At 42.9% G+C, this 20281-nt stretch overlaps 1 protein-coding gene across 3 annotated transcripts; it reads left to right on the top strand.

Annotated features, from left to right (window-relative positions):
* The first annotated feature begins 14828 nt into the window (after positions 1–14828).
* Positions 14829–20048, top strand: LOC115917590 (C-C chemokine receptor type 5-like). Of its 3 annotated transcripts, XM_030971752.1 has the most exons (3): positions 14829–14945; positions 15514–15573; positions 18584–20048. In XM_030971752.1, the coding sequence occupies exons 2-3, from the start codon at positions 15537–15539 to the stop codon at positions 19663–19665; spliced, it is 1119 nt and encodes a 372-aa protein (XP_030827612.1). In that variant the 5' UTR covers positions 14829–14945; positions 15514–15536; the 3' UTR covers positions 19666–20048. The 3 variants fall into 3 exon arrangements, with proteins under 3 accessions (XP_030827612.1, XP_030827613.1, XP_030827614.1); XM_030971753.1 differs by lacking the exon at positions 15514–15573 and having other exon boundaries at positions 14878–14945; XM_030971754.1 differs by lacking the exons at positions 14829–14945; positions 15514–15573 and adding an exon at positions 17171–17233.
* Positions 20049–20281: the final 233 nt, after the last annotated feature.

The following is a 20281-nucleotide window of genomic DNA, read 5'->3' as shown; positions in this document are numbered from 1 at the left end:
AATACATCAGAACATTAGTTAGCAACTTTTGCATCACTTGCTTTGCCTTAAGGAGTGGCACATCCTTAAGGCATCCTGGGTCACATCAAGACTTAAATAGGACCCAGACAAATATGATCATGTTTTTTTACAAAAATCTATCCACTGAGGTTTATTGAGAGGGGAATACAATATTGAAAAGTCTAAGGGGTAATAAGATCACAAGATCTTACTGGGACCATTTAACTCAAGAATTTTTCTGCTTTGCTAGTAGTGCAGTAATTTTTAAACATAATCCTTTAACAGCTATAACTAAGTTATAGCATTTTGGTTTTTGCTTTTTAATTTTATGTCCGCCATATCACCATTCAGTTGCTGACTTTTTCCAAAGAGTGGTTTTAATCAGCAACATTATGTTTTTTGTGGGTGCAATTCTTCAAGCAACTGCACACACCAAGTTTACTGACTGCACAACAAGACAATGATGCACTCCTAAAAAGTGTGAGCTTGTTTTTGACAAGGCCACATATCCCTCCAAGAAAAAATCCCTCCACATATCCCTCCAAGAAAAAAATTAAACTAAACTAAACTAAACCAACAAAGGCCCTTCAGCAAAGATCTGAAAGACCTGAATGAAAATTACCTTGGTATGTGCAATGCAAGTTTCTGTATGAGCAAAATATCAGGACCCTCTGAAGGATGTGAGCACAGTACTGAGAGCAGGCCTCCCTAGTTCTGGACAGGTAAATCATGTGCAGAAGAAGAGTTGACACAGCAACACATGACACTGGTATGTCAGGTTAGGCTCCTGCATGGGAAAAACGTGCTCTTCACACACACAGCAACTCTGGCTTTTGGGATACACTTCTAGGAAGACAGTGGCCCTGGAACTGCAAAATCAGCCAATTCCAGACAAGGCATACCTTCTTGCCTTCCCAGGAGAAGAGTGCCTCTTGCCAGCTGGTGCCTTAATGAGAACTGTATGCTGATTGAAGACTCGAGACCATTGGCCTTCTGGTGTACAATGGCCATATCTTTATTCCACCATTGAGAGTTTCCCTGTAAAAGAAAGGAATTCTAGGGACATGGGGTTGGCAAAGAAGAGGAAGAAGCATAGCAGACAATTTCCTACTTCAAACTGTAAAGAAGTGCAAGTGAGCACTCCTTACGCAAGTGAGCTGTCCTTCTGGTTTTTTCCCTGTTTCCTTGGAAGGGCGCAGCTCATGTGTGCAAGGACTTGCTCATAGAAATCTGGAGGGGCAGCTTCAACTAATCTCCAGCAAGGACACCAGAGGGAATTCCATGCTACTTAAGGTCAGGCATGTGATGTAGATGCCTGAATTAACAGCAAATCTCTTCAAGGTCCCTCAGTGATCAGTAGAGAATAAGAAGTGCCTGAGCCAGAAGCAGTCATGGGATTTAGTCTCAGGGGAAGATTAACTGTCCAACTGTGGAAGGAACCTGAAAATGTCAGCCTCTTAATTTGGCTATCAGATGCCTTTATCTAGGTGATGCAAATACTCTTCTTCCTCTTGCCTTATAAAATACCTGGGCACTCCTTCTGTTTGTTAGCTTTTATCCCATCAGCTATTGAAACGTTGTGAGGTTAACAGCCACAGACAGACTACATAAAAAACCAAAAACTATCCTCACAGTAAACTTTCTGGCTTAAAAATAATAGTTTTTCTTTCTTTTCTGCTTTCTTTACTGAAACAATGTGAAAGCACCTTTTTAATTTTAAAGCATAAATTAGTTCAGTGCAATACAAATCCGACTGTAACAGTGATATTTCTACTGCTGTGTTTAACTGTAAATCCTTCTCTTGTTGGAATTAAATTTCTTCCTGTTTTCATGTTAATGCAGTGAAATTAATAAAATCAGTGTCTGGAAATCTGTGTATACCCGTGTTCTCTTCTGTAAGCAAAAGGGCATTGGCTCTGCTCTCAGAGTGGAGATGAGAAAAAGACAAATGGGCACTTGCAATACCACACTGCAAACCAAGCAAACACAGAAGTCCAGAAGCTTTTGCAGCTGGCACAGCTTTTATCCATCATCAAACTTGAGAAAAGGAACAATTTTTTTATTACAAAACTTTAAAAAAGTCCGGGCCCCAAAATTTAAAAAATTAAGAAATGAAAAAAAAGGGGTGTTTTTTTTTTATAAAAAAAAAAAAAAAAAAAAAAAAAAAAATAAAAAAATATATAAATACAACAAAACCCCCCCAATATCCCTTCATCCATCTTTTATCTCTTTTTCACCTTTAAAAACACCCCCAAAAAAACCCCACCCCCTACCCCCAAATAATTTTATTTTTAAAATAAAATAAATAAAATTAAAAAAAAAAAAACCATTATATTTTTTCCCTCTTTTTTTCCCATGTTGAAGATTGCATGCAAGATGTTTTCCATTACCATCTGTATGGCTGATTACCTTGTCAAGTGAGCAGTTTGCCTTATCTCTCTCTTTGAATGACCACATTCACACCTTCCTCGGGAGGGGACCTCCGCTGATAACAGACTATTGAATATCGGTGCATGACTGATAAGAACTATAACATCCCATTGTGAGATGCTCCGCCCAGAGGGAGGAGCCAAGCACTGCTACCCCATATACTCTGAGATTCTGAAATTGCAGTTCAGTTTTGTTCTCCACGAGATTCCCCAGAGGAACAGCAGCTGCCTTTTCCTCCTGGATCTTCAGAGGAAGACTACATCCTTCTCTACAGATTCCCCTTGCTCCAACAGAATCACGCCTGATACTTCAGAGGACTGCAGCCACATTTTCAATCGGACTGCCACCAACACCCGGACCCACAGGGTGTCAGGTTGGGTTCTGACTCTGTCAGTGTTGTTCCAGTGGACTGTATTGTTTATTTTATCCTTTTTATTTCTTCCCTATTAAAGAACTGTTATTGCCTGCTCCCATATCTTTGCCTGAGAGCCCCTTAATTTAAAATTGTAGCAATTCGGAGGGGTGGGGAGGGTTTACATTCTCAATTTCAGGGGAGGCTCCTGCCTTCCTTAGCAGACTCCTGTCTTTCCAAACCAAGACAGATTTTGGCGCCCAACGTGTGGGGCTCGAGGGCACAGAAACCAAAAAGGGAATAACAGTTCTTGAGTAATCTAACTTTTGTGTGTGGCTATAGAAACCTCATTAAGCGACACCATGTGGTCCAACTTGCCCCGGTTTGGGTGGCACGTGATCGTGGCTGTATTTCTCCCATTTATAGGCCCTTATCTAAACATGGGTCCTATAACCAAGGCTACTGTGTCTGTTATCCGGTTTGTGTTATGGGTGAATAAGGTGAGGAATTCATGGATTTTTAACTTCCTCTGGAAAGCAGGCACATGGATTCACAGCTATCACACATTAAGTGTGTGTTTTTGGGGTTACTTTAATAATGGCACCTGCTGTAAGGAAATGACCCCAGGCGAAATCTTCTCCCAACCCTTTAGCCATTTCTTTGGGTCTGCCCCACCAGTTTTTGAAGGGTTCAGATCCACTCTAAATATTAATGATATCATACAGTGGCTGGTGTTGCTGATAGGCCTGCTCTATTTAGCATTCAGAGAGAAGGGGAGACTTACCTGGATAACTACCATGACACCTACCCCAGAACCTAATGCGCCACCAGAGTCTAGGGATGCTGCTGCCCCAGAGCCTGACCCTGCCCCACAGCCCACCCCAGCTAGGGATGCTGCTGCCCCAGAGCCTGACCCTGCCCCACAACCCACTCCAGATGTGAACTACCCAGATTGGGTAGGGGTTTGGTGAAGGAGATAGGCCAGATGCTGAAGGAATACACTTCCCCAGCTGGTGAGAGGCCTTCCCCCCACCCTGAAGAGGGAGAGTCTAACAGTGCAGCAGCAGCAGAACCCACAGATGTTACAACTGTCCAGGCTCCAGCTGAATTGCAAAGGCAATCACAGCCAGCAGCAGTTGCCCCTGTAGAAACAAGGAGATCTAAGATGAAAGCAGAGCACCCAGATAGGGGAGGGCCCTCACAAGCCACAGGGGAACCAGAGGTTGAGATCATCACCGAAGTCCCTGACGTACGAAAGTCTCCGTAATCTGCACAAAGACATTGTACGACGGGGACGTGAGGCTTATACAACCTGGCTACTTCGGGTCTGGGATCTTATGGGTACAGGTGTCCAGCTGGATGGTGGTGAGGCAAGGAATTTGGCACCCTTGACCCAGGACTCAGGTATCAATCAGATTTTTGTAAGGGAGCCAGGGTCCCTTTCCCTCTGGGAGCGGCTTTTAATAAGTGTCAGAGAGAGGTTTGTTCACAGGGAAAGAATGCAGGAGCACCACCATAGAATGCGCTGGAAGACTCTTGAGGAAGGGATCCAACAGCTGAGAGAAGTGGCAGTGTTGGAGGTACTTTTTGGGAGGGATGGACAGCATGATAATGACCCCGACAAAGTCAGGTGCACGGGGCAAATGTTGTGGAGCCTGGCAAATCTAGGGCCATCCCAATACACCACCTTTATTGCAACAATTAATGCTGACACCAACCGAGAGACAGTGGGTTCTGTGGCCAACAAGCTTAGGAATTATGAAAGTATGATTAATGGCCCGATGCAGGCTCATGTCTCTGCCGTAGTCCAAGAACTCAGAGAGGAGATGAGGGAGATGAGGGAGGAGGTGAGGAGGAACAGTTCCCATATGGCACCAGTGCGAGTCACAGGCCCCAGAGTCAGAGTCCAACGTTCCCCAACTACAGAGAGAGGGTACACCCCACGAGCTGACCTGTGGTTTTTCCTGCGTGATCATGGGGAAGACATGGGAAGGTGGGATAGAAAACCCACTTCTGTCCTGGCAGCACGAACGGGCCAACTCAAGGAGGGAAACACTAATCGAGGGAACTCCAGTAAAGTGAAGGTAGCCTCAACCTCCCATGACCGAGCTGCTGAGTATGATCTGTCAGATCCCCTGGAAGGTACCTCTACCATGTATACCCAGGGTTAGAGGGGCCCTGCCTCTAGCCAGGGAGAGGTACGGGAAAACCGGATTTTCTGGACGGTGTGGATCCGATGGCCTGGCACATCAGAACCACGAAAGTACAATGCCTTAGTTGATACTGGTGCGCAGTGTACCCTAATACCATCGGGACATGTGGGGGCAGAACCCATTTCCATTGCCGGGGTGACGGGGGATCACAGCAATTGACCCTGTTAGAAGCCGAGGTGAGCCTGACTGGGAAAGAGTGGAAAAAACATCCTATTGTGACTGGCCCAGAGGCCCCGTGTATTCTGGGCATAGATTTCCTCCGGAACGGCTATTACAAAGACCCAAAGGGACTCAGATGGGCTTTTGGCATAGCTGCTGTGGAGGCAGAAAACATCAAGCAGTTGAACACTTTGCCTGGACTATCAGAAAGTCCATCCGCAGTAGGTCTCCTGAAAGTGGAAGAGCAACGAGTGCCAATTGCCACCTCAACAGTGCACCGCCGGCAGTATCGGACGAATCGAGATGCTGTGATCCCCATCCACAAAATGATCCGTGAGCTGGAGAGCCAAGGGGTGGTCAGCAAGACTCACTCACCCTTCAACAGTCCCATCTGGCCTGTGCGCAAGTCTGACAAAGAATGGAGATTGACTGTGGACTATCGTGGCTTGAATGAAGTGACTCCACCGCTGAGCGCTGCTGTGCCGGACATGCTGGAACTCCAGTACGAGCTGGAGTCCAAGGCAGCAAAGTGGTATGCCACTATAGACATTGCTAACGCATTTTTCTCCATTCCTCTGGCAGCAGAATGCAGGCCCCAGTTTGCTTTCACCTGAGGGGCGTGCAGTACACCTGGAACCGACTGCCCCAGGGGTGGAAACACAGTCCCACCATCTGCCATGGACTGATCCAGACTGCACTGGAAAAGGGTGAGGCTCCAGAGCACTTGCAGTACATCGATGACATCATTGTGTGGGGAAACACGGCAATGGAAGTATTTGAGAAAGGAGAGAAGATCATCAGGATTCTGCTGGAAGCCGGCTTCGCTATCAAGAAGAGCAAAGTCAAGGGACCTGCCCGAGAGATCCAGTTCCTGGGAGTGAAGTGGCAAGACGGACGGCGTCAGATTCCCACTGAGGTCATCAACAAAATCACCGCTATGTCTCCACCAACTAGCAAGAAGGAAACGCAAGCTTTCCTGGGTGCCATAGGTTTTTGGAGGATGCACATTCCTGAATACAGTCAGATTGTGAGCCCTCTTTACCTGGTCACCCGCAAGAAGAACGAGTTCCACTGGGGCCCAGAGCAGCAACAAGCCTTTGCCCAGATCAAGCAGGAGATCGCTCATGCGGTTGCCCTTGGCCCAGTCAGGACAGGATCAGAGGTGAAGAACGTGCTCTACTCTGCAGCCGGGAACCATGGCTTGTCCTGGAGCCTTTGGCAGAAGGCGCCTGGGGAGACTCGAGGCCGACCCCTGGGATTTTGGAGTCGAAGCTACAGAGGGTCCGAAGCCAACTACACTCCCACAGAGAAGGAAATCTTGGCTGCCTATGAAGGAGTCCAGGCTGCCTCAGAGGTGATTGGCACGGAAGCACAACTCCTCCTGGCACCCCGACTACCGGTGCTGGGGTGGATGTTTAAAGGGAAGGTTCCCACCACCCACCACGCCACTGACGCTACATGGAGCAAGTGGATTGCTCTCATCACACAGCGCGCCCGTATTGGAAACCCAAATCGCCCTGGGATTCTGGAAATAATTACAAACTGGCCGGAAGGTGAGAACTTTGGTCTGACTGACGAAGAGGAACAAGAACCAGTAACACGTGCTGAAGAAGCTCCTCCATATAACCAGCTGCCCCCAGAGGAAATGCGCTACGCTCTTTTCACTGACGGTTCCTGTCGCATCGTAGGGATGAACCGGAAGTGGAAAGCAGCTGTATGGAGCCCCACACGACAAGTTGCACAAGCTACCGATGGAGAAGGTGGATCAAGCCAACTTGCTGAACTCAAAGCTGTTCAGCTGGCCCTGGACATTGCTGAGAGAGAGAAGTGGCCAAAGCTCTACCTTTACACTGATTCATGGATGGTAGCCAACGCACTGTGGGGATGGCTAGAGAGGTGGAAAAAGGCCAACTGGCAGCGTAGGGGAAAACCGATCTGGGCTGCTGATGAATGGAAAGACATTGCCGCTCGGTTAGAGAAACTACCTGTGAAAGTCCGTCATGTTGATGCCCATGTCCCCAAGGGTCGGGCTAATGAGGAACACCGAAACAATGAGCAGGTAGATCTGGCAGCAAAAATAGAGGTGTCAAAGATAGACTTGGATTGGCAACATAAGGGGGAGTTGTTCTTAGCTCGATGGGCCCATGATGCCTCAGGTCATCAGGGTAGAGATGCCACCTATAAGTGGGCACGAGACCGAGGGGTGGATCTAACCATGGACAGTATTTCACAGGTTATCCATGACTGTGAGACGTGTGCTGCCATCAAGCAGGCCAAGCGAGTGAAGCCCCTCTGGTATGGTGGGCGGTGGTCCAAGTACAAGTATGGGGAGGCCTGGCAGATTGACTACATCACACTGCCCCAGACACGCCAGGGCAAGCGCTACGTGCTGACCATGGTGGAAGCCACCACTGGATGGTTGGAGACCCACCCTGTGCCTCATGCCACTGCCAGGAACACCATCCTTGGCCTGGAAAAGCAAATCCTGTGGAGACATGGCACCCCTGAGAGAATTGAGTCAGATAATGGGACTCATTTCAGGAATGGCCTTATCAACACCTGGGCCAGGGAACATGGCATTGAATGGATATATCATATCCCCTATCATGCACCAGCTGCCGGGAAAGTTGAACGGTGCAATGGACTACTTAAAACTACCCTGAAAGCACTCGGGGGGGGGACTTTTAGAAATTGGGAAATGAACCTAGCAAAAGCCACCTGGATGGTCAACACCAGAGGGTCCATAAATCGAGCTGGTCCTGCCCAGTCTGAACCACTGCACACAGTGGATGGAGATAAAGTCCCTGTTGTACACATGAAAGGTATTTTAGGAAAGACTGTTTGGATTACTCCCACCTCAGGCAAAGATAAACCCATCCGTGGAATTGTTTTTGCTCAAGGACCTGGTTGCACTTGGTGGGTAATGCAGAAAGATGGAGAAAGCCGTTGTGTGCCACAGGGAAACCTAGTTTTAAGTGAGGACTGTGTGTAAGGTTTGGGTTTTGGTTTTTTTGTGATACAGATGGAAATAGGAAAAGGGGTGGATAATGTTGAAGATTGCATGCAAGATGTTTTCCATTACCATCTGTATGGCTGATTACCTTGTCAAGTGAGCAGTTTGCCTTATCTCTCTCTTTGAATGACCACATTCACACCTTCCTCGGGAGGGGACCTCCGCTGATAACAGACTATTGAATATCGGTGCATGACTGATAAGAACTATAACATCCCATTGTGAGATGCTCCGCCCAGAGGGAGGAGCCAAGCACTGCTACCCCATATACTCTGAGATTCTGAAATTGCAGTTCAGTTTTGTTCTCCACGAGATTCCCCAGAGGAACAGCAGCTGCCTTTTCCTCCTGGATCTTCAGAGGAAGACTACATCCTTCTCTACAGATTCCCCTTGCTCCAACAGAATCACGCCTGATACTTCAGAGGACTGCAGCCACATTTTCAATCGGACTGCCACCAACACCCGGACCCACAGGGTGTCAGGTTGGGTTCTGACTCTGTCAGTGTTGTTCCAGTGGACTGTGTTGTTTATTTTATCCTTTTTATTTCTTCCCTATTAAAGAACTGTTATTGCCTGCTCCCATATCTTTGCCTGAGAGCCCCTTAATTTAAAATTGTAGCAATTCGGAGGGGTGGGGAGGGTTTACATTCTCAATTTCAGGGGAGGCTCCTGCCTTCCTTAGCAGACTCCTGTCTTTCCAAACCAAGACACCTGCCATTCTCCCTGCTTCATTGTGCCCATTCCTTTCTTTTAGCCTATGCTCCATATCTCCTTCTCTCCCCTGCATACTCTTCTATCTATCCACCACAGGATAAGCAAAATTCTATAACCACTCCCCCTTCCTCTTTTTTTTTAAATCTGATTTCAGTCTTCTATTTTGTGCTGTAGGAGCACAAATAAACTAAACTTAAACATTATGCTATTGTTATGTGCCCAAGCAAGATAATCCTTGATTCTTCATTGCATCTTTGCACTGCGACATGCCCCTGCGTGATAAGAGACACTTATAGTTATGAAGCTCCAAAATAAACATCTGTCCTTCCAATGAAAATTACAGGAGGGATAAAAAAAAGAATATAAGGACAAATTTACATGGTATCTTGTTGCAGTTAATTAGAAACAAAGAAAGTGCCAGGAAAAAAAAAAGACACCCATCCCGATAAAAAGCAAAAAAGGCACACCCCCCCCCCTTTTTTATTTTTTTTTTGGGTTTTTTTTTTCGCCCCCCCCCCCCCCCCCCCTCCCAAAGAAGTGTTTTAGTTTTGTCCGCCCCCCCACCCACCCTAATATAATAATAAAAAAAAAAAAAAAAAAAAAAAAAAAAAAAAAAAAAAAAAAAAAAATGTTATTTAAATTAAATAAAACCAAAAAAAAAAAAAAAAAAAAGACATAAAATTTACTCCCCCCCCTATTTTGGTGACATTTGCCTACGTAGGAGCTGTACTTTATTAAAAAAATTGAATAGGAGGATTTTAAAAAAAGATTGTCAAAGTTTGTGTCACTGCCAAGATGTTTTGTATGTCTGGTGACAGCGAGAGCAATCTTGGTTTGAATGTTTGAAGTCTGGAATGACTGATGCTGGGAAGGTGGGACCCCAGCACTGAGAGACAGGAGGGCAGCATTTTTAGAAAAATAGTTTCGCCATTATGCAAAACTGCACAAACCTCCAAGTGATGCTCAGCTCTCCAGAACTGTCTACAGGGTTGTGCCAGTAGGATGCTACCCATACAACACAACCTATCCTGATACCAGACTTTTTGAATGGAATGCAAACCAAATCGATGGAAGTAAAAAAGCCATCTGGACATAGCTTGCAGGGACACTAATATAAGGTATAGACAATTACAGACTATATCTAACCTTTGACTCTTGAAAGTACTTTCTGGTTTCTACGGGCTAATATTGTCCTGAGCATGGATTCTTTCACCTGATGTGCAATAAGCTGATTCATACATGCAGTTGAGATATTTTTTTCTTTTATATCTGGGCAGAGATGGGTGCTAGGTCATGAATCTGCAAAGCTAGCACACCTCCAAAATGCCAGGTGATCATTTTTATACACTTCGAACAATAGAAGATTGACATTTTCCACATGTGTACCAACCTAAAGCTGAAGTCCTTGGCTTTGCATTCTCTGATCTCCATTTAAGGGAGTGCACACTTCCTTCACTCTGCCTGCCCTTTGAAGAAGGGGGTTTTGTGAGTAAGAGGCAATCATAGTCTATAGGCAGGTATTTAACTCTGTTAATGACTAAGCAAACTTCTTTGGCTTTATCAAAAGTTTCATTTTCTTTGTAGCTTAAATTATGGTGTCCTCCTGTTCTTACTTCTCAGGTTTTAGATTTTGGTTCCTGCATGTTTAGTTTCTCCTTCACTTTTCCTAAGTTCTTTTATTTATCCTGTACTACACTTCAGTGAATTTTTAACTCTCTCAAGATACTTTATTGCCTTACTGGCATGTACTTTGTCATCAAACAGACTCGGTTCACCCTTTGTGTGACCTAGTTTTCACTGGGAAGAAATTTGGTGTGTGATTTTCCCAGCCAGCTTGATAAAAGGTCCAAGAGTTACAGGTGCACAGGAGGAGCATATCCAATGCACAGACAAGATAGCTCCAAAACACCAAACTCTAGACCTAGAATTTATGTACTATTAATGTACCTGAAAAAAACCCCAAAGTGTGTGAATTAAAGGCCTGTGTAAAAATTAGATTCTGAGTGATTAAATTTTGTGAAATGCATAACTGTGGCCCAAAAGTAAAATTTATTGTATAATGACAACACTTTACCTACAAATTGGTAGAGCATACATCACAAGCATGGATAAAAATAGTAGAAGGAAGCAACGTTCTCTTCCTTGCTGCATAAAGAAGCATTGTTCAGTAAGAGCAGCTTGGAGAAAGCCAAAACAAAAATAATATCATGACAATAAGAGATAGGATGTGCTGCAATAAGAGATAGGATGTATAATGACATATGTGACAGATTTACAATAAAGAAACAAAGAGCATAAAAATAATGTGAAAGATCCCCCAGCCTTTGATGTTATTGACAATAAAGAGCCATGTGAAGAAATGTTCATCAGCTTCAGAAATGCTTGTGTCTTCTGGAATTTGGTTTTGTTACCTATCTTCTTTTACACCTATGTGTGAAGTGTTTTGTGTTTTTTTCACTAGTCTCTACGATAGAAATCTTAGGGTGTGGTACATCATGCTTTTCCCCTGTTCTGCTCAAAAGAATACATTTCACAGATGTTAAGATTGGGTGTGATTGTGATGGTGGCTCAAACGATGAGTCACCAGAACTCGAAAGCCTGAAAGAGAAGGCTGATAAGAAAAAATAGCCTAAGCAATAAAGTAGTTTGAACTGGATGTTTTTATTCAGCCTCTTCAAGACAAAGACATTTGCCACTGATGAAAGAAAATACATGCTAATACTAACTTAGTTTGGACACAGATGTTGTGAATAGAACAAGTAACAAGACTCATCTAGTCCATGTTCACTTGTCTTCATTTGACCTCTTCTCCAGATGAAAAGGATAAATCTTTGTTTAGCAATTGACTTTTAATAAGACTGTTGTGTTCTATCACACTGTGTATACCTAAGAAAGGCATTTGTCATTCTGTCCCAGGATTCCTCCTTCCCCCCAGCCTTTCTTCTTCAGGTGGTGCAAGTTTGCAATAACTTGAATGGAAACTGTGGGTTGAATTTTCAAGTTTCTGTGCCCATAATTATATTTGATGACACTTGTGTATCACAGTGGTATGTGAGGTTTTGGCATGTGTCCTAGTAGCCAGTCTGGTACCAGTGTAAATCTCACATAAATTACAGCATCTCCTCTGGGAATGCCATGCCACTCAGATACTGACACTTCAGTGTGATTGGCTGAGTGCTGTAAAGATATAGTCAAACATTGGATAGGAAAGATGGACAGATGCAGCTTGGCTTGACAGTGTACATCAGTGTACATGGTTGCACACTTGCTGAGTGCCTCAACTTGAACACCACAGATAGGGAATGTACCTCAATTCCATTCCAGGAATATCTTTATGGAGGGAAGGAGCATCACACCATTAAACACAACTCCTACTCATCTCTGAATGAAAACCATGACAGGTAAAATTCAAAGCTATATCAATCTACTGAATCATTACTTTTGCAATTAAACAATAGCTTCTGTTTCTTGGTAAAATTATAAGGTCCAGCATAGGTAAAGAGTCTTAAAATCCACTGGCATTCATGACAAGCAGCAGTGCCCTAATTCAAAGAAATGCTTGGCAAGGGATTGAGAAAAGCTGAGAAAAATATGACTTGCCACAATGGATGTGTTTCTTGCATTGTCCATACCTGTGTTCACACACATAAGATGAAGGCAGCAGAGAAGAGATGGTGAGAGAGCATTAAGATAATCTGTCCCAGATTAGTGTGTTGAAATTTCAGACTGGATGGGAGACCAATTCCTGCAGGAAAGATCTTGTCCTAACAGCATTGATGAACAGCACATCACCCAATACCTCACAAACTGCACAAGGGGATTGGGCTTGCCTACAGCCTCATGCAAGACCTGACCAAACCTAGCCTCCCAGCAGTTCTGTTTATCTGCAGCTGGGGTACAGCTAATTGTAGATATCCTGCAGGTGCTGGCAATAAAGCCACACAACCCAGCACTTGGGCTGCCAAGTGCCACAGCAATTCACACTCTCTCTGGAGATTTTCTCATCCAGCTGTAAGATGCAGCTGGTGAGCAGACCAAGTGCATTCCCCCTATTCAGCTGTTACAACCGTGAGTGGCAGAGGCCCTCTGTTGGTGTGCCATACTCTTCCATCAGTAAATAACACGCCACACTGAGCTTGCTGACCAGACTGAGCTATGGGAACTGAAAGCTATAATCAACAAAATCAAACACATAAATAAAACCAATGAATCTGTGGGAACAAGGGACTATTTCTGAACACCAGCCTACCACAGGTCTTATTTTAAAGCAGTAGTCTAGTTGTTCTTGCTAAAATGCGGTAGACAAGTTTTGCAGGAACATATTTTAGAATTTAAAAGCTTGATGAAAAACAGGCAAGTCCAGCAACAGGTTGGAGACTGTTCCTGTGATGTGAAATTATGAAAGGGTTTAGAGTCTCCAGGGGTTAAGTAACATACAGCAATCAATGCAGTCTTCATGAAGAGATACTTAAAATACCTATTAATTTTAGTATGTAGATTGTTTAGAAATTATATATTGAAAAAGTAATTTGACACAATACCTTGTTTCAGAATTATAAGCATTCAGTATGAAAGCAGAATTTTTATCCAGGAAAGTTAGGCAGTAATTGGGAACTTTTCTTAAGTGTAGTGGAAACAGTATTAGAAGCAGCTATTTCCACTGACTGTGTAGGGGGTCTAACATAGTCAGTCCATCAAGCATGGTGAGGTGAACATACCTTAGAATACCCTTCAGGGGCCTTTAATTTTGATCCTGAAACTCCAGCCTCTAAAGAGCTCATTGGAACAGCTGATTAGGAAAGGAAGAGAAAAATGCATTTTACTATGGAATAAAGATTAGTCCCTCATGCTAAGAAGGGTTGACAAGAAAAAGAGAGTGAGCTTTTCAGTCTTTACTGTCTCCCCACAGATCTGACTGATAACTCAGAAGTTGTGATTCCCTTGACTTCCATTAAGGAATGGCAGCATCCAAAGAAAGACATAATTGTGCTTTTGTTTTAAAATCTTTTAAGGATACCAAGGAGTCAGTGCAGAAAAGGCATTCCTTTAGTGCCTTCACTAATGGGATGAGATCCTCCAGAACCCTACCAAGAAATGTCAATGTGAGGCAGGGGGTGCTACTTCACCAGGTATCTTTTCAGGGGTTCTCTCTAAGGGATTCTCTGGCAATTGGTCAGGCACCATTCCCCTTCTTGCTTTCTGTATTTTTCCTACCTCCTTTGTAATTTCTTTGATGTCCAGGAAGGATCTAGAAATCTGCTCACAGTGCAGCTTCAGTTTAAAAGTCAGAGAAATCAGCTACGAGGAAGGAAATTGATAAGAGATCAGATTTTATCAGGCTTTTCTAAAGCTTAATTCCAAAACATAACTAACAGTGATGTTTTAAAAGATCAGACTTTAGTTCTTAGTTCTTAGATCAGACTTTAGCTTTTAGTTCACTACATAGACTAAGTCATAGTCTTGTGAGAGGGATTAAAATAAAAAACATCGTCCAGAAGACAAGGTGAAAGAAAAATAGGATTGATCAACTGTCCTGAAATGTAAGGACTGCAACTCAGAGCAAGACAACAGAAAGTGCAGGTAATTCTGAATAGAAGGATAAACTTTATTCAAAGGCTCCACATTTTCTTAAAGGACAGAAAAACATAAAAGAAATGTAATGACTTAAAAATGTAAAGGGATGAACTGCATGTAAATTGTTCTTGATTCAAACAGGTTAGCTAAAAGATTAAATAATTCTATAAACCCTTTTTCTAAAACTATAGTGCTGGGTTGTGAAACTTCAACTCCTAGGAGGATCCTCTAGAATTTCAACATATCTGCACGCCTCAAGAGTTAGAAAAGTAACATCTGATGACCCATTTTTAGAAAAAAGAGAACCAGAGAACTGCTCTTCATTTTTTTTAAATGAGAATAGATTTTTTTGCTTGAAGTTTTCAAACTGATACATCCTTCTTCACACAGGAAGACGTGTTTTTGACCTTCTTTTTTGTGACGGACAAGTCATTTTAGCATTACTCATGTTGTAATAATACAAGACATCACCTGCACCATAAGATACATGGTAAGTCATCTTTGCCTCTTTTATTTTTTTTTACATTTAGTAGCTACATAGGTAGTATGATGTCTGAAGTAATACATACTAGTGGAATCCTGCCAGTGTACTCATCTTTAAAAATCACGCTGGCAAAATGCATAATATATGTTAAATTGAATACACTAGTTTTAAAGGACAAAATCACTAGAAGACTTGAGCAGAGCATCCAGGTAGGGAAAGAAATAAATCTCTAGTGATTGATCTGAGTAAGAAGCATAACGGAGTATGCCTCCCTGATTTCATCTCTGAAAATGATGTGCAATGATGGAAATATTGATTTTAAAACTCTTACTTCAAAACAAAACAGTTATTTGAATGTGGAGTTATTTAAGAGTACTTATGTTTCTCATAGGATGACTACAGAAATCTAGTGTTGTATTTTAGGCACTGACTCATTGGATCCTGTTTACATGCAGGATTTTACACTTAGCGCTTTACCTCCATTTGCCACAGCCTTAAAATTATTACCATTTTATGGGACTATGCAAATGAACTGAAACTCACTTTAATAAAACCTTTGCCTTTTAAAACACAGAAAGCTGTGACCTGAAACTCGGCATGAAACAGGGACACGAGTTTACTCATCTTTTCTATGGTGAGTCTTTCTTTTAAAAATGCATGACTGCTACTCTTCTCAAGCAGAGAAACAGTATTTGCATAGCAGATTGCGGGTTTCTGGAAATATTGCATTTATCTAAACTGTACTCAAAAATATATAGAAGTTTTGTGGTTTTTTTTAAATATCCTTTCTTCAGAGATCTTTGTTGACTATCTTTTGGGTTTTTTTTAATGATCAAGAAACATATGCCCAGTCAGATCCCTCTAGTTAGGTGAACAACCTACTCTAGTTAGTGAACTGATTAACCCAGTGAAATATTCCAACCAGTAACCAACAGTGTCTCCTAAAACATCAAGATTATAGGCTAAAGCACAAACCTGCTTATAGTTCTTTTTCCTGGATTCCAAATTAGTATTTTTAGTCTCCATTGTCAGCATGTACTGGATATGATACTCAATTCAGAGTAGTAAATACTTTTGCAGAGAGACTTGTGAAGCAAAGGCTGGGCTAGAGGAATGAGGCTTGGTTAGCAGAAGCAACTGCTCAAAGGAGAAGCCATAACTTAAGCATGCAGAAAGGGTTGTAAGAAAGACGACAAGATGCAGGGAAGGTGTGGTAGTCATTCCAGGAAGGCAGAAGAAAAAGAGAGAAGGCATTGAGGTAGCAGTTAACGGGAAGAAAGGTCTGTCACAAAAAGAATTATCACAGTAATATCAAGACAGCATTTTGCTATGAATCCTATCAATCACCTACTCATAAAATCCCACTCTGGGTTTATGACTTAGTTGTTTTTCATACCCATATTTATGCATGACCATTCCACAGGTGCAAAATGAACGAGACAGGGAGTGCTAGGTCTGGCAATCATCCCATAATCCCAGTATACAGCATGGCTGACTGACGCATTGTAAATGAGGATACTCAGCTCTGTGCAGGGCTGTACTGTCAGGGCATGCCACATGGATCTAGCAAGTCTAGCTGAAGGAAATTTTGAATATTTACTTGGGTAATGCCCAAGTCTCATAATGTTTTGAGGTAAAGAATTTAATGTTTTAGACCAAACACACTTTTTAATAAAAAGTATTGCTGAAAGTACTTAAGAAATAGAAACCCTTAGCTACTTTAAAATCAAGATAGTTACTGACAACAGACAGAGCCGCAGCCACTTCCTTTACCAACAAAACAATAACTGCTGCATTGTAATAACTACATAGTATGACTATGGAAAAAACTGTTTCACAGAGATTGCCAGAGTTTCCTAAAAGACCGTCTTTGAAGAGGTTGACAGCAGTTATTTGTCATCAAGAAATTGTACCTGGGCAAAGCTGAGACCCAAAAAATTACAATTTGCTAATATTCTCTTACTCCTCATTCTCCAAAAGAAAACTTTACACCATACTCAACATACCAAAGTAATCTCTGAACATGGATGTTGTTGTTCTTATTATTCTTAGGAGCAGAGCTGGTAGCCAGACTCAAAAACTCGGGGAAAGGGCATAACAACCTTTTGCAAAAGCAGCATTTCTTTTTGCACAAGGTGCAGATTTTGCTCCAACAAAACTTCCTCTTTTGGAGCAGATGCATATCTGCACTGTGCAGCATAAGAATCTCCATCAGGAGCAGGCAGCAGAACCTCGTTTTTAAGGTCACAGACCTACCAAATAGCCCCTTCCCCAAGACCTCAGCTTGGGTTTAGGTAAGTCGACCACTTGGACACAGATCAAGGACACTGGCATTTTAAGCAATTTGTTTTTACAGCAGCAAATAGTCTATTCTCCTGAGAGGTTTTATCTACAGGCACAAAGAGATGCTTTGGGGATTTAACAAGCTCTAAGTCAGAAGGGACCACTATGAGCTTGTACCAAAAAGCAGAGCAGAGGCCTGTCTCTCAGGCACTCTAGACATGGGCTAGGTTTCTTCAGTGACATTTAGACTTGCAGAACTCAAGTGCAGACAGAATGAAGTGGTGGTGGTTTTGAGACTGTGGTCTCTGCAAAAGATGCCTGCAATCACACAGGGCAGAGCACACCACTGAAAAAAGTGCATTCAGGAAAGGAGAGAACACGGGTGCATGACATGAGTGTTCAGGGATCACACAGCAAGCTGGACCAGATGCAATGCCTGAACTCTTCTACATTGGGAGTGCTCTCTTGCCTTTGTCTAAGAACAGGCATGACATTTCCAGGAACAGGATGATTTCAAAACTAACACCATGCCATGGGCAGCCAGCTGTCTGTCATGAAGTATCTGATAAAAGCATTCATGATGGCATAGGAAGACAGAGCAGCCCTTTAAACAGACAACAAGTAGCTCTCTCTGAGTGGCTACCAAAGGCACGAATTGCATTTCCTCACTAAGTGAGCAGGGAGCACTTTTGGTCCTTCTGACACCACAAAATCCTCTGCCCAGCTTCTCATGGGACACACAGGAATTCTTCTGTGTTCTCTGGGGGTCTGTGAGAAGACAGTAGTCCTGAGCTTTTCAGAGATCAAGTTAAACAAATCTACGCTTCTGTATCTGGCTCACAGTCCTACCAGAGTCTTGGGAAAAGGAGAGGCTTTGTAGACTGGAGGGGCTGATATCACAGTGACAGCCTTTCTCTGCTCCCAGTGTGTAGCAGAATTTGCCTGATGGCTTTCACAGCTCTGCTGCATGCTCACTTCCCAGGCCCTGACTCCTAGCAAGGAAAGGCCAGTCCCTCATAGAGTGCCTAAATCAAGAATAGCCATGGCTCAGATTCAATCTGCCATTCCTCTGTTTCTGGCTTAGCCAGGCAGCTGACAATCCCTACTGAGAAGGAAAAATGCACATGACAATGCACACGTGGTAAATGACACACTGCACACTTCTAATATGAAGCAGTGTGACTGCACAGCTGCATGGATGAGTTTCCTGAGAGCTCTGCAATTTCATTCTCTTGACATCGTAATGCTTGTGTGCTCATCAGCAGAAATAATTTCAAATGAGAACCTCCGCATGTTTCATTCTCTTCACTGCTAAGCTTGGAGATTCTTCTAGTTTAATGTCTTTTTTTTCTCCTTTCCAGACCAATACACCATGGGAAATGAAACAACAGACTACACCGACTGGCCACTCACAACAGAATTTGACTACAGCGATTCCACGCCTTGCCCTGCAACTGAGGAAAAGCACTTTGCAGCAAAATTTTTGCCACCTCTTTATTCTTTGGTGGTGATATTTGGCCTGACAGGCAACATGCTTGTTGTCCTTATCCTGGTCAAATACAAGAGACTGAAAAGTATGACTGACATCTACCTGCTCAACTTGGCAATTTCTGATCTGCTGTTCGTATTTTCTCTCCCCTTTTGGGCTTATTACGCAGTTCACGACTGGATTTTTGGGGAGGCGCTCTGTCGAATTCTGTCAGGTGTCTACCTCCTTGGCTTCTACAGTGGCATCTTCTTCATAATCCTGCTGACCCTGGACAGGTACCTGGCCATAGTGCACGCGGTGTTTGCTTTGAAAGCCCGGACAGTTACCTACGGCATCCTCACTAGTGTCATCACTTGGGCTGTTGCTGTTCTTATTTCTGTCCCTGGGGTAGTATTTCACAAAACTCAGAAGGAAAGTTCAGGCTATACTTGCAATGCTCATTATCCATCAGAGCAGAGAAATGCATGGAAGCAATTCCTCACCTTAAAAATGAACATCCTGGGACTTCTTATTCCAATGTTAATCATGATCTGCAGCTACACACAAATTATAAAGACGTTACTGCAATGTAGGAATGAGAAGAAACATAAAGCAGTCAGGCTTATTTTCATTATCATGATTATCTACTTTTTTTTCTGGGCACCATACAACATTTGCATTCTCTTGCGTGATTTTCAAGGTGCATTTTCCATCTCTACTTGTGAAGGAAATGGTCAACTGCACAAAGCAATCCAAGTGACGGAAACAATCTCAATGATCCATTGTTGTATCAATCCTGTAATCTATGCCTTTGCCGGAGAAAAATTTAGGAAATATCTTCGCAGCTTTTTCCGAAAACAGATTGCAGTCCACTTGTCTAAATACTGTCCTATTTTCTATGCTGACACAGCTGAACGAGCGAGCTCCACCTACACACAATCTACTGGAGAACAAGAAGTTTCTGCTGCATTATAAGTTGTGTCTAGTGAAAAAATAAAATTGACTCTTCTGAGATCAACTCTATGATGAAAGCCTGCTGAATCTCTCCTGGATATTGTCTCTAAGGCAGCTGAAAAAAAATAAAAATCACAGAATACACATTTACCAAAGTTTGCATTTGCTCACAGACTTGAGTATTTGTAAATATATGAAAAAGATGCAGCAAATTACCTGACTGGGGGCCTGAGCTAGCAGGCTAATGGATTTTCTGAAGTGAACTAGTGGTTATAAAGTTACACTGGCTCTTTGGAAATATCTCGACTTTGTACATCACACAAGTTACCTCACTCATTTAAACTCAGTCTCAGTCATATTTTTTACTCATCTGGTTGTCTGTCTCTGTAAATAATACTAAATTACTAAGGTCCGTCATAGAGAATCGAATGGAAAATTTTATACACTTAGAATGGACTCTGATATTTCATGGTATATTTTCCTTTGTGTATGGTTGAGTCCTAATCATTTAGATCTTTCTCATAATAGTTCTAACTGCTAGGGGCTAATACCTAAGTGACTTTCAGGTTTGATACTTCTGGAGAGTGTCTTTTACTCACCTGTTCTTTTTTATGCTACCCATGCTGAAAAGATAATA

This window comes from Camarhynchus parvulus, chromosome 2 (genome assembly GCF_901933205.1).
Source record: "Camarhynchus parvulus chromosome 2, STF_HiC, whole genome shotgun sequence".
In the NCBI taxonomy this organism is placed as follows: Eukaryota; Metazoa; Chordata; class Aves; order Passeriformes; family Thraupidae; genus Camarhynchus; species Camarhynchus parvulus.
The sequence above is the reverse complement of the archived record's forward strand: the minus strand, read 5'-3'. Positions and strand labels throughout refer to the sequence as shown.